Source organism: Anolis carolinensis, unplaced genomic scaffold (assembly GCF_035594765.1).
Source record: "Anolis carolinensis isolate JA03-04 unplaced genomic scaffold, rAnoCar3.1.pri scaffold_7, whole genome shotgun sequence".
Taxonomy (NCBI): Eukaryota; Metazoa; Chordata; class Lepidosauria; order Squamata; family Dactyloidae; genus Anolis; species Anolis carolinensis.
In genome coordinates, this window is record NW_026943818.1 from 23,275,288 (window position 1) to 23,294,273 (window position 18,986).

At 37.1% G+C, this 18,986-nt stretch overlaps 1 protein-coding gene across 2 annotated transcripts in view; it reads left to right on the forward strand.

Moving 5' to 3' along the window:
* nf1 (neurofibromin 1) overlaps positions 1-18,986 on the forward strand; it is a 202,250-nt gene that overhangs the window by 16,257 nt on the left and 167,007 nt on the right. For both annotated transcript variants that reach the window (XM_062959815.1, XM_062959816.1), the window contains exons 7-21: positions 1,074-1,149; positions 2,068-2,225; positions 2,863-3,036; positions 4,427-4,549; positions 6,301-6,375; positions 8,022-8,153; positions 8,406-8,540; positions 10,035-10,148; positions 12,007-12,086; positions 12,219-12,342; positions 13,479-13,634; positions 15,319-15,565; positions 15,662-15,735; positions 18,037-18,120; positions 18,325-18,765. In XM_062959815.1, coding sequence (XP_062815885.1) covers positions 1,074-1,149; positions 2,068-2,225; positions 2,863-3,036; positions 4,427-4,549; positions 6,301-6,375; positions 8,022-8,153; positions 8,406-8,540; positions 10,035-10,148; positions 12,007-12,086; positions 12,219-12,342; positions 13,479-13,634; positions 15,319-15,565; positions 15,662-15,735; positions 18,037-18,120; positions 18,325-18,765 — 2,193 coding nt within the window. The remainder of the gene's footprint in view (positions 1-1,073; positions 1,150-2,067; positions 2,226-2,862; positions 3,037-4,426; positions 4,550-6,300; positions 6,376-8,021; positions 8,154-8,405; positions 8,541-10,034; positions 10,149-12,006; positions 12,087-12,218; positions 12,343-13,478; positions 13,635-15,318; positions 15,566-15,661; positions 15,736-18,036; positions 18,121-18,324; positions 18,766-18,986) is intronic.

The window sequence follows — 18,986 nt, forward strand, 5'->3', positions numbered from 1 at the left end:
TTATCTATTATATATTAAATGTCATATTACTAATTATATGACCATATAATGATATAGTACAGTATAGTAATTTAATGCTTACATTGTGCTATGCTAATAATATATTGTATGTTCATTTGATTTGTAAGCCGCTCTGAGTCGCCTTCGGGGTGAGAAGAGCGGGATATAAATGTAATAAATAAATAAATAATTGCTTAGGCTCATGTTTTTATTTAATTAGTTGTTCTGTGCCTTTGAGTCATTTTCTCACCTAGGTTTTGCCTTGCAGTCACCATATCATGAGGTTTTATTGGCAGGGGAGTTTGGTTACCAGTTTTTATTTTATTTTTTTGGGGATGTATGTTATGCACCTTTGTTTTTTATTTGTATTATTTTATATTGTTGTATGATTTCATTTATTATGTGTATTGTTTTGTATTGTTTTTATCACATTGGAAACCACCCTGAGTCCCTTGAGGAGATAGGGCGGTATATAAATAAAATAATAATAATAATAATAATAATAATAATAATAATAAATATCATTTGCTGTGTTATACTATGTCTTTGTGTCAATAATAATAATAATAAATATCTTGTTTGCTGTGTCATACAATAAAATAATAATAATAATAATAATAATAATTATTATTATTATTGTTAAGGTATGTCCAGAAAGGGTTTGCCTTTTCCATCTTCTGAGAGAATGCCTGAGATCCCCCAGTGGTTTCCTTGACAGAGCAGGGATTTTAACCATGTTCCCCACATTCGTAGTCCCACATTCAAAATCCTACAAAATCCTGCATTCAAAATCCTCTACCGAGGAACAAATCCAGTGCTTTCCCCTTCTCTCTCAAGCAGGAAGGCCTAATGCAATGGGATCACATAACATTATGTGAAATAATTTTTTTAAAAAAAATTGTTATTGTTGAAACTAGGGTGAAACTAAAGGCATGTCTAGCTCACCATATTCAGGTTTTGTCATGCATATGGCAATATTGTGACGGATCAGAGTAATAGATTTGGAAAGGACCAGATGGCATGTGTTCTCCAAACTAACTGGTTTCTTATGTTGTTCTCTTGATGTTGTTTAGGCGTTTTGGAATTGGGTGGAAAACTATCCAGAGGAGTTTACAAAGCTGTACCAGACGCCGCAGACTGATCTGTCAGGTAAGTCAACACCAAGTTTTGGACTCTGTATCTTATACACCTGAGTGGATTTTGTCAGGTAACAGTTTCATTCATTTTTTTAAAAATAAATTTTTATTGGTATATATAATAATTAAGTAACAACGAAAGAGTGAGAACAATGATTTTTGACAGAAAGTGAAGAAGAAAAAAGAAGAGAAGGAAAAAAAAAAAGAAAGGAGAAAGAGAGAGAAAAATAATAATGTATATATATAATAATATAAAAATAAAAATAAAAACAATCAAAAATAAAAAGTATAGTGAAAATGATAAAAATGACTTCCATCTTCGCCTTTGCATTTCCCGTTCTATATAAACAAAAGAGGGTGATACAAAAAAGAACAATATTGAATCAGCCTCTTTTTCTGTAGTAATAGGGACAAACACTATAAAAAAGGATGTTGTCCTTTATATTGGCTTAGTCATTGATTCTTTGCTTTACAAAAAGCTTACAAAGAAAGGTACAAAAAAATTCCATCCTTCTATTCTTTAACTAGTATCCTTCAACTTCTTTTTCTTTTGAATTCTTCTACTTTAGTCCAGTCTGTATGTCTTATCAGAGTCCCTGTATTTTTCTTTAATAAAAAGTTAGTTTATCCATGTCCTTTATCTCTCTCACTTTCTGTAGCCATTCTTCCATATTCGGTATTTCCTTTTGCTTCCATCTTTTGGCAAAACTAATTCTAGCAGCTGTAGTTAAGTATGTAAATAGGATGTCATCATTAGTATCAGTTTCATTCATTTTTGTGATTGTATGAAGTGTGTGATTTTGGGCATTCACATCATAAATGTGATCTAGACGTGAGCATTTCCTCCATTTCATTTGGAGTCTAGGTGCACTCTGTTGGACTCATTTTATTTTGCATTGTCTAATTGCTTGGTCTTGTCTCTTCCTTGCAGATTGCGCGGAGAAGCTCTTCGATTTGGTGGACGGGTTTGCGGAAAGCACAAAGCGCAAAGCTGCCGTTTGGCCGCTGCAGATCATCCTCCTTGTCTTGTGTCCAGCCATCATCCAAGACATTGCCAAAGACGTGGTGGATGAGAACAAAGCCAACAAGGTGAAGGGAGTGGAAAACGTCTCCCATGACCTGCCTATACATGTTGATAGTTGGCAGTCTTTTTAAAAATATAATGCTAAACAGGTGGACTAAAATGGAACCTCCCTCTGAACATCTGGATCCACTGTTTTACTAAATGTACAGAACTGATTACTTGTAGATGAGTGTAATGGGTTCCAATGGATCTTTAGAAAGAAATTTATTATTTATAATTTATTTGTGACATTTCTATCCCGCCCTTCTCATCCCAAAGGAGACTCAGGGCGGCTTACATGTTATATGTACATACAATATATTATATTACCAGCATAGCACAATATAAGCATTATATATTACTATATTGTACTATACCACTATATTCCAATATTATTAGTAATATTTCATGTAATATATAATATACAACTATAATAGTGTAGGTTGCTTCCTGTCTGGGGGAATCCTTTGCTACCAGTGTTAGCTGGTTAATTTTAGTTTTTTTTAAAAAATCCAGTTCTGCAAAAGTTACCATAGTTCTGAGGCTCTGTAATGATTGTGTCAGAATGCACACTGCACACCAGAGCCAGTGTGATAGGTGTGAAAACGGCCTCCGGATGCCTCCGATTTGGCATTATAACCCCTCTGGTTTTGAATCTTGCAGAAGGTATTTCTGGACAACCTCAGGAAGGCATTGGCGGGCCACAGTGGGAGTCGCCAGCTCACCGAAAGCGCAGCCATTGCTTGTGTGAAACTGTGCAAAGCCTCCACCTATATCAGCTGGGAAGACAACTCGGTCATTTTCCTTCTCGTGCAGTCAATGGTGGTTGATCTCAAGGTAAGTGAAAGAAGTTAAAGAACGGTGTAGTATACTGTACAGGTGCTTATGTTGGTTGTCTGTTTCACCCCAGGATAGTCATTTGAAGTATGTGTGTGTGCTGTTCATTCTTAGCTGATAATACAATTTGCCATAAGTATGCTTTCTCCTTTCGCATGAGAATGTGGTTACGCATTCCTCAAATCTTAATTTATATATAATATATTGTATATACATATAATAATATATAAATATATAAAATATATTATATATTGTATATACATATAAAGGTAAAGGTTTCCCCTGACGTTAAGTCCAGTCGTGACCGACTCTGGGGGTTGGTGCTCATCTCCATTTCTAAGCCAAAGAACCGGCATTGTCCGTAGACACCTCCAAGGTCATGTGGCCGGCATGACTGCATGGAGCGCCGTTACATATAATATTGATAATATTATAATGGAATACAATATTATACAACTAATAATACGATATAATAATATTAATTACATATTATATATTAAATGTAATATTACTAATAATATTACCATATAACGATATTGGGGCCCCTGGTGGCACAGTGTGTTAAAGCACTGAGCTGCTGAACTTGCAGACCGAAAGGTCCCAGGTTCAAATCCCAGGAGCGGAGTGAGCACCCGCTATTGCTCCAGCTTCTGCCAACCTAGCAGTTCGAAAACATGCAAATGTGAGTAGATCAATAGGTACCGCTTCGGCAGGAAGGTAATGGCGATCCATGCAGTCATGCCGGCCACATGACCTTGGAGGTGTCTATGGACAACGCCGGCTCTTTGGCTTAGAAATGGAGATGAGCCCCAACCCCCAGAGTCGGTCACGACTGGACTTAACGTCAGGAGAAACCTTTACCTTTTATAATATATTGTATATACATATAAAATTGATAATATTATAATGGAATACAATATTATACTACTAATAATACAGTATAATAATATTAATTATATATTATATATTAAATGTAATATTTCTAATAGTATGACCATATAATGATATAGTACAATATAGTAATTCAATGCTTATATTGTTCTATGCTAATAATGCATTATATGTTAATTTGATTTTTAAGCCGATCTGAGTCCCCTTCGGGTTGAGAAGAGTGGGATATAAATGTAGTAAATAATAATAATAATAATAATAATAATAATAATAATAATAATAATAATAATAATAATAATCTTCCTGCACTTATTTTTCTTTGAAGTAGTAACCACTCAACATACTGCATTCTTTTCCACTGATAACCTCTACTTTTGGAAAATAAACGTTCTCAACAAAAGCTTTATTTAAGAGAGAAGTTGATCACAGCAAAACAGATATTAGGTCAGAGGGGTGAATAATAACCAGAGCCCCATGTTTTTTTTCTTCTGTTTTTTAGAACCTGCTGTTCAACCCGAGCAAGCCTTTCTTAAAAAACAACCAGAACGCTGACATTGACCTCATGATTGACTGCTTGGTGTCCTGCTTTCGCATCAACCCAAAAAATAACCAGCATTTCAAGGTGAGGCTGGGGCTCTGCAGGCACGCGCTTTTAAAAAATCCCAAATCTATTTTTGAGCCTTTGGGATGTGGGATGAATAGAGATTCATTTCTTTGCAATTACCGGTTTGAGTGTTTTCTGGAAATCTATTTTTAGGTAGCTAAGCTTTCAGAGATGACTTTCTTGCTCCTTTTTGTTGACCTTTATTTAGCATTGACTTGAAGATGCTCTAGTATTTTAGAGTTTGCTTTGGACCCTGTCCACCAGGAGCCTTTTCCTTGCCTAAAGGGAATGCATTGTCTCTCCTTTTTCCATGCCAAAAGAGGCTTTTGCAAACCCTGCTATATACCGTACATACTCGAGTATAAGCCGACCCGAATATAAGCCGAGGCACCTAATTTTACCACAAAAAACTGGGAAAGCATTGACTCCAGTATAAGCCGAGGGTGGTAAATTTCAGAAATAAAAATAGATACCAGTAAAATTACATGAATTGATGCATCAGTAGGTTCAGTGTTTTTGAATATTTACATAAGGCTCAAATTTAAGACAAGACTGTCCAACTCTGATCAAATCATTATTCTCACCTTCTACAATGTAAAGGTGCTTATGTATCCTTTTAATAATAATAGAGTAAAATAATACATGTAATAATAATAATAATAAATACAGGAAAATAATACAAGTAATGATAAATAGAGTAAAATAATAAACGCAATAATAATAATTTCAGAGTGAAATAATAAATGTATTAATAATAATAAAAATAGAGTAAAATAAATGTAATAGTAGCCACAATAATAGAGCAAAATAATAAATGTAATACAGTAGAGTCTCACTTATCCAACACTTGCTTATCCAACATTCTGGATTATCCAATGCATTTTTGTAGTCAATGTTTTCAATATATCGTGATATTTCGGTGCTAAATTCATAAATACAGTAATTACTACATAGCATTACTGCATATAGAACTACATTTTCTGCCAAATTTGTTGTCTAACATGATGTTTTGGTGCTTCATTTGTAAAATCATAACCTAATTTGATGTTTAATAGGCTTTTCCTTAATGCCTCCTTATTATCCAAGATATTCGCTTATCCAACATTCTGCCGGCCTGTTTATGTTGGATAAGTGAGACTCTACTGTGGTAGCAACGATAATAGAGAAAAATAATAAATGTAATAATACCAATAATAATAGAGAAAAATAATAAATGTAATAATACCAATAAAATAGAGAAAAATAATAAATGTAATAATACCAATAATAATAGAGAAAAATAATAAATGTAATAATACCAATACTAATAGAGAAAAATAATAAATGTACCACATATTCTTGAGTATAAACTGACCCAAATATAAGCCAACCAGGACCCTCACCCAAGTATAAGCCAAGGGGGGCTTTTTCAGTCTTAAAAAGAGGGCTGAAAAACAAGGCTTATACTTCAGTGTATACAGTATTTATTTTTATTTATTTTTAAATAATTTTATTGAAGTTTTAACCATGTACACAGCAAAATAAAGAACATCAGTTGAGTTAGAAAAGAGTTTGAAATAGTTTGCTTCTAAACATCAAAGATTGTTTCCTGCTATATATTTATTTATTGTGTCAGAAGCAAATTGAGGATACAGTTGTAATGTGTTGAAAAACACAAACAAAGTTAAAAACTTGGCATTATACCAGACCAGGAGAAAAATTACTCTTTCATTTATAAGCTCTTTGGGGAAGAAAACCCTCTAAAATATGTCCTACTTCCTCTTTCCTAGACCTGCTTGGCGCAGAATTCCCCATCGTCGTTTCATTACGTCCTGGTAAATTCCCTCCACCGTATAATCACAAACGTAAGTCATTTATGCTTCTGAAAAGGCGAGATAATTCATTTCACAAAAATGGTAGTGATACCGGATCTGGTGAAGGTGGGGGAGAACTAGCTGTACATGTTTTGGGAATGACAGAAATGACAATCAGAAGGTGATTTGGCCATGATTTGCTTTTCTTTCGGTCATGATTTGCTCTTATTTCACCTCTTTCGGTCATGATTTGCTCTTGTTTCACCTCTTTCGGTCATGATTTGCTCTTATTTCACCTCTTTCAGCCATGATTTGCTCTTATTTCACCTCTTTCGGTCATGATTTGCTCTTGTTTCACCTCTTTCGGTCATGATTTGCTCTTGTTTCACCTCTTTCGGCCATGATTTGCTCTTATTTCTCCTCTTTCGGTCATGATTTGCTCTTATTTCACCTCTTTCGGTCATGATTTGCTCTTGTTTCACCTCTTTCGGCCATGATTTGCTCTTATTTCACCTCTTTCGGTCATGATTTGCTCTTATTTCTCCTCTTTCGGTCATGATTTGCTCTTATTTCACCTCTTTCGGTCATGATTTGCTCTTATTTCACCTCTTTCGGTCTTGACTTGCTCTTATTTCACCTCTTTCGGTCTTGACTTGCTCTTATTTCACCTCTTTCGGTCATGCTTTGCTCTTATTTCACCTCTTTCGGTCATGATTTGCTCTTATTTCACCTCTTTCGGTCATGACTTGCTCTTATTTCACCTCTTTCGTTCATGCTTTGCTCTTATTTCACCTCTTTCGGTCATGCTTTGCTCTTATTTCACCTCTTTCGGTCATGATTTGCTCTTATTTCACCTCTTTCGGTCATGCTTTGCTCTTGTTTCACCTCTTTCGGTCATGATTTGCTCTTATTTCACCTCTTTCAGCCATGATTTGCTCTTATTTCACCTCTTTCGGTCATGATTTGCTCTTGTTTCACCTCTTTCGGTCATGATTTGCTCTTGTTTCACCTCTTTCGGCCATGATTTGCTCTTATTTCTCCTCTTTCGGTCATGATTTGCTCTTATTTCACCTCTTTCGGTCATGATTTGCTCTTGTTTCACCTCTTTCGGCCATGATTTGCTCTTATTTCACCTCTTTCGGTCATGATTTGCTCTTATTTCTCCTCTTTCGGTCATGATTTGCTCTTATTTCACCTCTTTCGGTCATGATTTGCTCTTATTTCACCTCTTTCGGTCTTGACTTGCTCTTATTTCACCTCTTTCGGTCTTGACTTGCTCTTATTTCACCTCTTTCGGCCATGCTTTGCTCTTATTTCACCTCTTTCAGTCATGCTTTGCTCTTATTTCACCTCTTTCGGTCATGATTTGCCCTTATTTCACCTCTTTCGGTCATGACTTGCTCTTATTTCACCTCTTTCGGTCATGACTTGCTCTTATTTCACCTCTTTCGGTCATGACTTGCTCTTATTTCACCTCTTTCGGTCATGACTTGCTCTTATTTCACCTCTTTTGGTCATGCTTTGCTCTTATTTCAGCACTTTCAGTCATGATTTGCTCGTATTTCACCTCTTTGGATGTTTTTAAGGGGGAGATGAATAAGAACTTAATTGACAACGTTGCCATCCATAAGATTTAGCTATTGCATGACATCCTGCTCTAAATCTCCTCTTACTTTTTGATCCCTTCTTCCTTTCAGTCTGCCCTGGAGTGGTGGCCCAAGATTGATGCCGTCTATTGTCATTCTGTGGAACTCCGCAGCATGTTCAGCGAAACCCTCCACAAAGCTCTTCAGGGCTCCGGCGTGCACACTCCAATTCGCATGACGCCGGTGGGTCCCTGCTCCTTCTCTCTCATTTATTGCTGTTTTTTAGTAACGGCGCTCCCTGCAATCATGGCAGCCACATGACCTTGGAGGTGTCTTTGGACAACGCCGGCTCTTTGGCTTAGAAATGGAGATGAGCACCAAACCCCAGAGTCGGACATGACTGAACTTCATGTCAGGGGAAAACCTTTACCTTAAAGAGTACATTATTTGGATAAATAGGGTTTTGTTGACAATGATGTTTTTTCCCTCCTCTAGAGTCTTACATTTAAAGAGAAAATGTCCAGCCTTAAATTTAAAGAAAAACCTACAGACGTGGACACAAGAAACTATAAGGTCTTGTTGTTATCCATGGTAAAACTCATCCATGCTGACCCCAAACTCTTGCTCTGCGTAAGTCAAAACTTTTTCTGATATATATGTGCACAGTTGTTGTTTTTTTTTTTAAACTATAACTATGCACTGACTTCCTAGCAGCAGTATCTAACATGCAGGCATGAAATGACGAGAGATAAGGATAGGTCCTCAAGGCTGTTGTTTTAGGATGGTACAGTAGAGTCTCACTTATCCAACACTCGCTTATCCAACATTTTGGATTATCCAACGCATTTTTGTAGTCGATGTTTTCAATACATCGTGATATTTTGGTGCTAAATTCGTAAATACAGTAATTACTACATAGCATTACTGCGTATTGAACTACTTTTTCTTCCAAATTTGTTGTCTAACATGATGTTTTGGTGCTTCATTTGTAAAATCATAACCTAATATGATGTTTAATAGGCTTTTCCTTAATGCCTCCTTATTATCCAACATATTCGCTTATCCAACATTCTGCCGGCCCGTATGTTGGATAAGTGAGACTCTACTGTATAACTATGCACTGACTTCCTAGCAGCAGTATCTAACATGCAGGCATGAAATGATGAGAGATAAGGATAGGTCCTCAAGGCTGTTGTTTTAGGATGGTACTTAGTTGCATGCAGAAAGAAAAGACCTATAGTATTTCTCGTGCTTTTTCCTTATATACTCGAGTATAAGCCAACCCGAATATAAGCCGAGGCATCTAATTTTACCATAAAAAAACTGGAAAATCATTGACTCTAGTATAAGCCGAGGGTGGGAAATTTCAGAAATAAAAATAGATACCAATAAAATAAAATTATATGAATTGAGGCATCAGCAGGTTAAATGTTTTTGAATATTTACCTAAAGCTCATATTTAAGATAAGTCTGTCAAACTCTGGATAAATCATTATTTTCATTATTATTGGTATTATTACATTTATTATTTTTCTCTATTATTGTTGCTACTATTACATTTATTTTACTCTATTTTTATTATTATTAATAATACATTTATTATTTCACTCTGATCTTATTATTATTATTGCATTTATTATTTTACTCTATTTATTATTACATGTATTATTTTTCTGTATTATTATTATTACATGTATTATTTTACTCTATTATTAAAAGGAAACATAAGCACATTTACATTGAAGAAGATGGGAATAATGATTTGATCAGAGTTGAGCCGTCTTATCTTTGAGCTTTATGTAAATATTCAAAAGCATTTAACCTACTGATGGGATCTATTTTTATTTCTGAAATTTACCACCCTCGGCTTATACTGGAGTCAATGTTTTCCCAGTTTTTTTTGTGGTAAAATTAGGTGCCTCGGCTTATATTTGGGTCGGCTTATACTCGAGTATTTATGGTATATTATCTATAACACAATAAAAAAAAATACACGAGATGTATAGAGATGTGTCTCAGGCAGCTGAAGTTAGGTCCTTTTAAATTCTGCTTGTTCTGTCTTTGGAGTGTAAATGTCCCTAAATCCTCACCTGTAAACTCATAAGTCCATATCTTCATATGCAGAATCCAAAGAAACAGGGGCCCGAGACACAGGGCAGCACGGCTGAACTCATCACAGGCCTTGTCCAGTTGGTGCCCCAGTCCAGCATGCCGGAAATAGCACAAGAAGCCATGGAGGTGAGGAATGCGTCTGCTTTGTTGTTGACATCCTGGTCCATTGCTTAGTAGGGATAAGCAAGCCCATTTTTCAGAGGTGGACAATTCAGATCGATATTTGTCATCAAATTCAAGTTTTGTTTAACTGTGTTATTGTCACTATTTTATTTTTACTATGTTATTGTGTATAATTATGTTTTTATCTTGATATATTTTATCTGCTGATGGAGTGTATTATGTATGTGTTTAATTTTGTTTTGTTGTAATTATCCGGGCTTGGCCCCTTGTTAGCCACCCTGAATAATAATAATAATAATAATAATAATAATAATAATAATAATAATAATAATAATAATAATCAGGACCTCAAGATTGAACTTCAAAGACTCTGGCAGAAACCAGTGCAGGTGGTCCCGGTGGTGATGGGCACATTGGGTGCTGTGCCAAAAGATCTCAGCTGGCATTTGGAAACAATAGACATTGACAAAATTATGATCTGCCAACTGCAAAAGGCCACCCTACTGGGATCTGCACGCATCATCCGAAAATACATCACACAGTCCTAGACACTTGGGAAGTGTTCGACTTGTGATTTTGTGATACGAAATCCAGCATGTCTATTTTGTTTACTGTGTCATAATAATAATAATAATAATAATAATAATAATAATACATCACACAGTCCTAGACACTTGGGAAGTGTTCGACTTGTGATTTTGTGATATGAAATCCAGCATATCTATCTTGTTTGCTGTGTCATACAATAAAATAATAATAATAATAATAATAATAATAACAACAACAACAACACATCACACAGTCCTAAACGCTTGGGAAGTGTTCGGCTTGTGATTTTATGATATGAAATCTAGCATGTCTATCTTGTTTGCTGTGTCATACAATATAATAATAATAATGACAACAACAACTTAATTTTTGTACCACACCTCCATCTCCCCGAAGGAGTTGGGGTACAAAAATTAAGTTGTTATATTATTATTATTATTATTATTATTATTATTGACACAACAACATAGTCTGACACAGCAAACAAGATAGATATGCTAGATTTCATATCACAAAATCACAAGTCGAACACTTCCCAAGTGTCTAGGACTGTGTGATGTATTTTCGGAAGATGCGCGCAGATCTCAGTAAGGTGGCCTTTTGCAGTTGGCAGATCGTAATTTTGTCAATGTCTATTGTTTCCTAATGCCAGCTGAGATCTTTTGGTACGGCACCCAGTGTGCCCATCACCACCGGGACCACCTGCACTGGTTTCTGCCAGAGTCTTTGCAGTTCAATCTTGAGGTCCTGATAGCGGCTGTTGTTTTTCGTCAATGCAACTGTCACCTGGGATGGCGACATCAATGATCCAAACCTTTTTCTTTTCCACAACTGTGATGTCTGGTGTGTTGTGTTCCAGAACTTTGTCAGTCTGGATTCGGAAGTCCCACAGTATCTTTGCGTGCTCATTTTCCAGTACTTTTGCAGGTTTGTGACCCACCAGTTCTTTGCTGCTGGGAGGTGGTACTTGAGGCATACGTTCCAATGAATCATTTGGGCCACATAGTTGTGCCTGTTTGTAGTCTGTCTGTGCGATTTTCTTACAGCAGCTGAGGATATGATCAATGGTTTCGTCAGCTTCCTTGCACAGTCTGCATTTTGTCCCTTTGTCTGAATTTTGAGACTTCTGAGACTTTGAGACTATATGTGGCCGATTCAAAAGTATCACTGCCCTGGATGGGAAAGTACTCCTCAAAGTGGCAAAAACAGGATTGGGAACATCGTAGAACCTAACTTGCGCCTCACTTTATTCTGAGTATTTATTTACTTGTCTTACGTTAATTAAGGGTCTCTTTTGTGTTTGTATGTTTAGGCCCTGCTTGTACTTCATCAGTTGGACAGCATTGATTTATGGAATCCCGATGCACCCATTGAAACCTTTTGGGAGATCAGGTAAAAATGTACCTGCTTCTTTTGTCATAATAATTGTAATGAGCTGCTTACTTCAAATGTTGCTACTCGAGCTATGAAAAGCGTTTATAAGTGCTAACGAGGATAATTTTTCATAATTTCATCTCCCTGCAGTTCGCAAATGCTGTTCTGTATATGCAAGAGACTCACAAGTAACCAGATTCTGAGCAGCACAGAAATCCTCAAGTGGCTGCGAGAGATTCTGATCTGCAGGAACAAATTTCTCCTGAAAAACAAAGTAAGTGCATGCTTTCATTGCCCGGGAAAAAATAGGATTTGCTTGCATCTCGTGGTATATTTATTTGTTTATTTATTTACAGTATTTATATACCCTTCTCACTCCGAAGGGTATTCAGGGCGGATCACAATGCACATATACACGGCAAACATTCAGTGCTATTAGACATACAACATATAGACAGACACAAAAGCAATGTAACATTTTCCAGCTTCTGGCTTCCTGAGGATGTGCTTGATTCCGGGCACAGGGGGAGGTGCCGCTTCACCGTCCACTTGTGATACCGAGTCCTTGATGGAGTACTTCCTCATTCTTTCTGCACGCTGTTGGAGATTTAAATGCATAAGTGAAATTAGTATATATAATTATAGATCTATATCTAGCTCTGCATTGTTTATATAGGCCTATTACTATGTTGGAAGCTGGCCTGAGTCTGCATGGAGAGATAGATAGGGTGGGATACAAATGAAATACAGTAGAGTCTCACTTATCCAAGCCTCGCTTATCCAAGCCTCTGGATAATCCAAGCCATTTTTGTAGTCAATGTTTTCAATATATCGTGATATTTTGGTGCTAAATTCGTAAATACACTAATTACAACATAACATTACTGCGTATTGAACTACTTTTTCTGTCAAATTTGTTGTATAACATGAAGTTTAGGTGCTTAATTTGTAAAATCATAACCTAATTTGACGTTTTCCTTAATCTCGCCTTTATTATCCAAGATATTCGCTTATCCAGGCTTCTGCTGGCCCGTTTAGCTTGGATAAGTGAGACTCTACTGTATTATTATTATTATTATTATTATTATTATTATTATTATTATTATTATTAAGTTCTGCTATTGTTTTTGTTTCCACTTTTCCACATACAGAACTAGTTTACTCTTTTTCTTTGAAATACAGTTACTATCCAAAAACATTTAACCTACTGATGCCTCAATTCATGTAATTTTATTGGTATCTATTTTTTTTAAAAAAAAATTACTAGTAGCTGCGGCCTTTCCCACTTATACTCAATACATTGATACGTTTTCCCAGCTTTTTGTGGTAAAATTAGGTGCCTCGGCTTATATTCAGGTGGGCTTATACTCGAGCATATATGACATATCCTTTTTTCTCGCCTCTCTGTAGCAATCAGATCGGAGCTCCTGCCCCTTCCTGTTCCTTTATGGGGTCGGATGCGATGTCTCTGGAGGTGGAGCTGGTCCGATTTCTCTTGACCACGAAGAGATAATGCGTTGTATCCCAGTAACCTCAGGAAGGAAGGGCAAAGGCAGCTTCTGCATGGTGAGTAAGACCAACTACGAGGGTTATCCAGAAAGTAGATTACATTTTGGAATTAAAAATGAACCAATTATAGGAGAAAACATTTACCATATGCAGTTGAAAGCCACACCCAAATACTACTTCTCAGCATGGTCGCCATTCAAATCTAGGCACTTATCATAGCTGTTGTGACTCAGTGATTCTGATGAGGATTTTGGGATGCAGTTTCAGGATGATGGGATTCAGGTTCAGGATGAGTTTCAAGATGACTCTGATGGGAATTATGGGATTCAGGTGCAGAGTGTTCCTGCTGTGGGAGATGAGGAGCAGGGAGGCTTTCCAATGGGAAGAAATGATGTTGTTATTGACGATGGTTTTCAGGTGCAAGAAGCAGAAAGGGAGAGCCTCAGTTTGATAACACTAGCGAGCCCTGTGGCCTTGAAAGCAATGAGGCTGCTTCTCTAGATCAGTCTAGTCGTCTGGAATTTCGGGGGTTGCGCAGAAGTCTCAGAATAGCAAATAAGAGGGAGGGCAAAGGGCAAAGAAATGCCTTCATGTTATGCTATTAAAACAGTCTGCTGAGAGGGAAATCTTTGTCAAAGCAATTTCCTCGCCTGAATCAAGAACCAAGTCTGCTCTCCAGTATTACCTTGTAGCCTGGATGTATTCTCGTTTCTGAGACTGGCTTCTTTTGAAAGGACCTTGTTTCATGCTTAATGTTTCTATTGATTTGTTTCTTGCAGCCTTGTTTTTATAACTATCTTTTGGAACCGAACTTTTACCTTTTATGATCTATCTTTTCCTTATTTTCTAATAAAGTACAAAAGACTACGTTCTGTGTGCAGCCTGCTGTCTTTAGCAAGGTGAAGCTAACCTGAGGTGCGACAATAGCGATGAATGAACTTGGCAACTCCTCCCCCACAAAACTCTGCCGCTTGCATCCTCAACACAGCGTTTTGGCGACGATGCGCAGCTGCTGGTAGGGATGACTGGCTGGTTGAAGACGCAAGCGGCAGAGTTTTGTGGAGAAGGAGTTGCCAAGCTCATTCATCGCTATGATAAGTGCCTAGATTTGAATGGCGACTATGTTGAGAAGTGGTATTTGGGTGTGGCTTTCAACTGCATATGGTAAATGTTTTCTCCTAACTTTTTGAGGACGCAAGCGGCAGAGTTTTGTGGAGAAGGAGTTGCCAAGCTCATTCATCGCTATGATAAGTGCCTAGATTTGAATGGCGACTATGTTGAGAAGTGGTATTTGGGTGTGGCTTTCAACTGCATATGGTAAATGTTTTCTCCTAACTTTTTGAGGACGCAAGCGGCAGAGTTTTGTGGAGAAGGAGTTGCCAAGCTCATTCATCGCTATGATAAGTGCCTAGATTTGAATGGCGACTATGTTGAGAAGTGGTATTTGGGTGTGGCTTTCAACTGCGTATGGTAAATGTTTTCTCCTATACTTTGTTCATTTTTAATTCCAAAATGTAAAATACTTTCTGGATAACCTTCGTATAATGGCCTAATTTTGTTGAAATGTAAAACTGATGTCAGTTTCCTTCAGGATATCCATGTCTACCCCATTGTGGAGTATGGAGGAAATCCATATTACTATGGATCTTTACTCTGTAAATGAAATTGACTCTGGCGTATTTAAAGAGCGGATGCTGTTGTGGAGAATAACATTTAGTCTGCTGGTGTTCTGTCTCTGAAGGAGAGCACTGTGGGTTGCAGCGGGACGCAGATCTGTCGCCAGGCCCAGACCAAGCTGGAGGTGGCCCTTTACATGTCCCTTTGGAGCCCTGACGCCGAGGCCGTTCTGGTGGCCATGTCCTGCTTCCGGCACCTTTGCGAGGAAGCGGACATCCGGTGCGGAGTCGACGAGGTGTCGGTCCACAACTTCCTGCCCAACTATAACACCTTTATGGAGTTTGCGTCGGTGAGCAATGTCATGTCGACAGGTAAGACTCAGGTGTTTAATAGTTAATAATTGGGATTTGTAGTTCACTGTAGTCCCCCAAATGGAAAAATCTTGTTTTGGACTGTCCTTTTTTTAGGAAGGGCTGCACTCCAGAAAAGAGTGATGGCACTGCTGAGGCGAATTGAACACCCAACGTCAGGTAACACTGAGGTATGTTCTTCCCTTGTTCTCCTTACGAAACTATTCACTTTTAATAGTTGGCAGTGATATATTATTAAGACCATTTGTTTTGCTCCCAGGCAGAATAATAATAATGGTAATAATAATAATAATAATAATAATAATAATAATAATAATAGGATTATCCATAAAGTAGGTTACATTTTGGAATTAAAAATGAACAAAGTATAGGAGAAAAACATTTACCATATGCAGTTGAAAACCACACCCAAATACCACTTCTAAACATAGTTGCCATTCAAATCTAGGCACTTATCATAGCGAGGAATGAGCTTGGCAACTCCTTCCCCACAAAACTCTGCCACTTGCGTCCTCAACGCAGCGTTTTGTCGACAGTGCGCAGCTGTGGAAAGGGGAGACCGGCTGGTTGAGAATGCAAGTGGCAGAGTTTTGTGAGGAAGGAGTTGCCAAACTCATCCATCGCTATGATAAGTGCCTAGATTTGAATGGTGACTATGTTGAGAAGTGGTATTTGGTGTGGCTTTCAACTGCATATGGTAAATGTTTTCTCCTATACTTTGTTCATTCCAAAACGTAACCTATTTTGTGGATAGCTCTCGTAATAATAATAACATCAACAACAATAATATTTTTTTACCCACCGCTCCTCGTGGCTCGAGACAGAGCACAATACAGTTAAAAACACATCATTATGAAACATTAAGTAAATTATATAAAAATTCACAGATTAAAATACACCGAGCAAAGATTAAAATACAATAAAAACAAGATAATTTTAAATTCATAGTTTAAAATGACTGGATGGGCCTGCTGGAAGAGGTAGATCTTCAATTGTTTCTTAATGTTTAAAATAATGTTTCCTTTTGTTAATAATAGTAATAACAACAATAAAAACAACAATAATATTTCAACCACCACTCCTTGTGCTTCGAGACAGAGCACAATACAGTTAAAAACACATCATTATGAAATAGTAAGTAATTACTGTATATACTTGAGTATAAGCCGGGTTTTTCAGCCCTTTTTTAAGACTGAAAAAGCCCCCCTCGGCTTATACTTGGGTGAGGGTCCTGGTTGGCTTATATTTGGGTCAGTTTATACTCGGGAATATATGGTACATTTATTATTTTTTTCTATTATTATTGGTATTATGACATTATTTTTCTCTGTTATTGTTGCTACTATTACATTTATTTTACTCTATTCATATTATTAATACATTTATTATTTCACTCTTATTATGACATTTATTATTTTACTCTATTTATTATTACATGTATTATTTTCCTGTATTTATTACTATTCTTACATGTATTATTTTACTCTATTATTATTAAAAGGATACATAAGCACATTGACACTGAAGAAGATGAGAATCATGATTTGATCAAGTTGGACAGTCTTATCTTAAATTTGAGCTTTATGTAAATATTCAAAAACATTTAACCTACTGATGCCTCAATTAATGTAATTTTATTGGTACAGTAGAGTCTCACTTATCCAACATAAACGGGCCGGCAGAATGTTGGATAAGCGAATATGTTGGATAATAAGGAGGGATTAAGGAAAAGCCTATTAAACATCAAATTAGGTTATGATTTTACAAATTAAGCACCAAAACATCATGTTATACAACAAATTTGACAGAAAAAGTATTTCAATATGCAGTAATGCTATGTAGTAATTAATGTATTTACAAATTTAGCACCAAAATATCACGATGTATTGAAAATATTAACTACAAAACATTTACTTCTAAAAGGCAGACTGTGTTGGATAATCCAGAACGTTGGATAAGTGAATGTTGAATAAGTGAGACTCTACTGTATCTATTTTTATTTCTGAAATTTACCACTCTTGGCTTATACTTGAGTCAATGTTTTCCCAGTTTTTTTGTGGTAAAATTAGGTGCCTCGGCTTATATTCGGGTCGGCTTACACTCGAGTATATACGGTATATAAAAATTCACATATTAAAATACACAGAACAAAGATTAAAATAGAGTAAACAGAAGACAATTTAAAACTCATAATTTCAAATGACTGGATAGGCCTGCTGGAAGGGATAGGTTTTCAATGTATTTTATAATGCGTTATGCCGCAAGTATTTTATAATGCGTTTTATGAATGTTTTATGTAAGTTAATTTTTAACTGATTTATAGTGTATTGTACAGTTTTATATGTGTGTTTTATTGTAAGCTGCCCTGAGTCCCCTGTTGGGTGAGAAGGGCGGGATATAAATATTGTAATAAATAAATAATAAATGATCTCTTAATGTTTTGAATAACGTTTCCTTTTGTTGCATTCCAGGCTTGGGAAGATACGCATTTGAAATGGGAAGCAGCGACAAAACTCATCCTCAACTATCCGAAAACTAAAATGGAAGATGGCCAGGTAAAGTGAGGACCGTTATGTGGTATCCGGGCGTCTTTCTTTGCTTCTGTTTGGGGTCTAAAAGTGATTTAAAAGACTAGTTTGCTGCCACACTATTTGGGGGATTCTGATGGTTCAAAATAGTAATTTTTCAAAGCTCTCTGATTCTTGCGAGGGTTCTGAATTCAGCATAATGACATCCCCCTCTTCCTTCCTTCCTTCGAGGTTGCTGAAAGCCTTCACAAGACCATTGTCAAGAGGCGGATGTCCCATGTCAGTGGGGGAGGCTCCATAGATCTCTCGGACACGGATTCCCTGCAAGAGTGGATCAACATGACGGGCTTCCTCTGCGCCCTCGGAGGGGTGTGCCTTCAGTACCGGGGCAGCGTGCCCTTCCCGTCCTACAGCCCACCCATGGGCCCCGTGAGCGAGCGCAAGGGCTCCATGATCTCCATGATGTCGACCGACGGCAACGCGGAGACCCCCGTCAGCAAGTTCATTGACCGCTTGCTGTCCTTAATGGTCTGCAACCACGAGAAAGTGGGCCTGCAGATACGGACCAACATCAAAGATCTCATGGGGCTCGAGCTGAGCCCGGCCCTGTATCCAACGCTCTTCAACAAGTTGAAGAACACCATCAGCAAGTTCTTTGACTCTCAAGGGCAGGTAAAACAGTTTTCGTTGGATTCTGTTTAGAAAGTGGTAACAATTACAATAATACTAACATATATATACCGCGTTTCCCCGAAAATAAGACAGTGTCTTCTATTAATTTTTGCTCCCAAAGATGCTCTAGGTCAGTGATGGCCAACCTATGACACGCGTGTCAGCATTGACACACCTAGCTATTTCTGCTGACACGCTGCCGCATGCGGATTGATTGGATG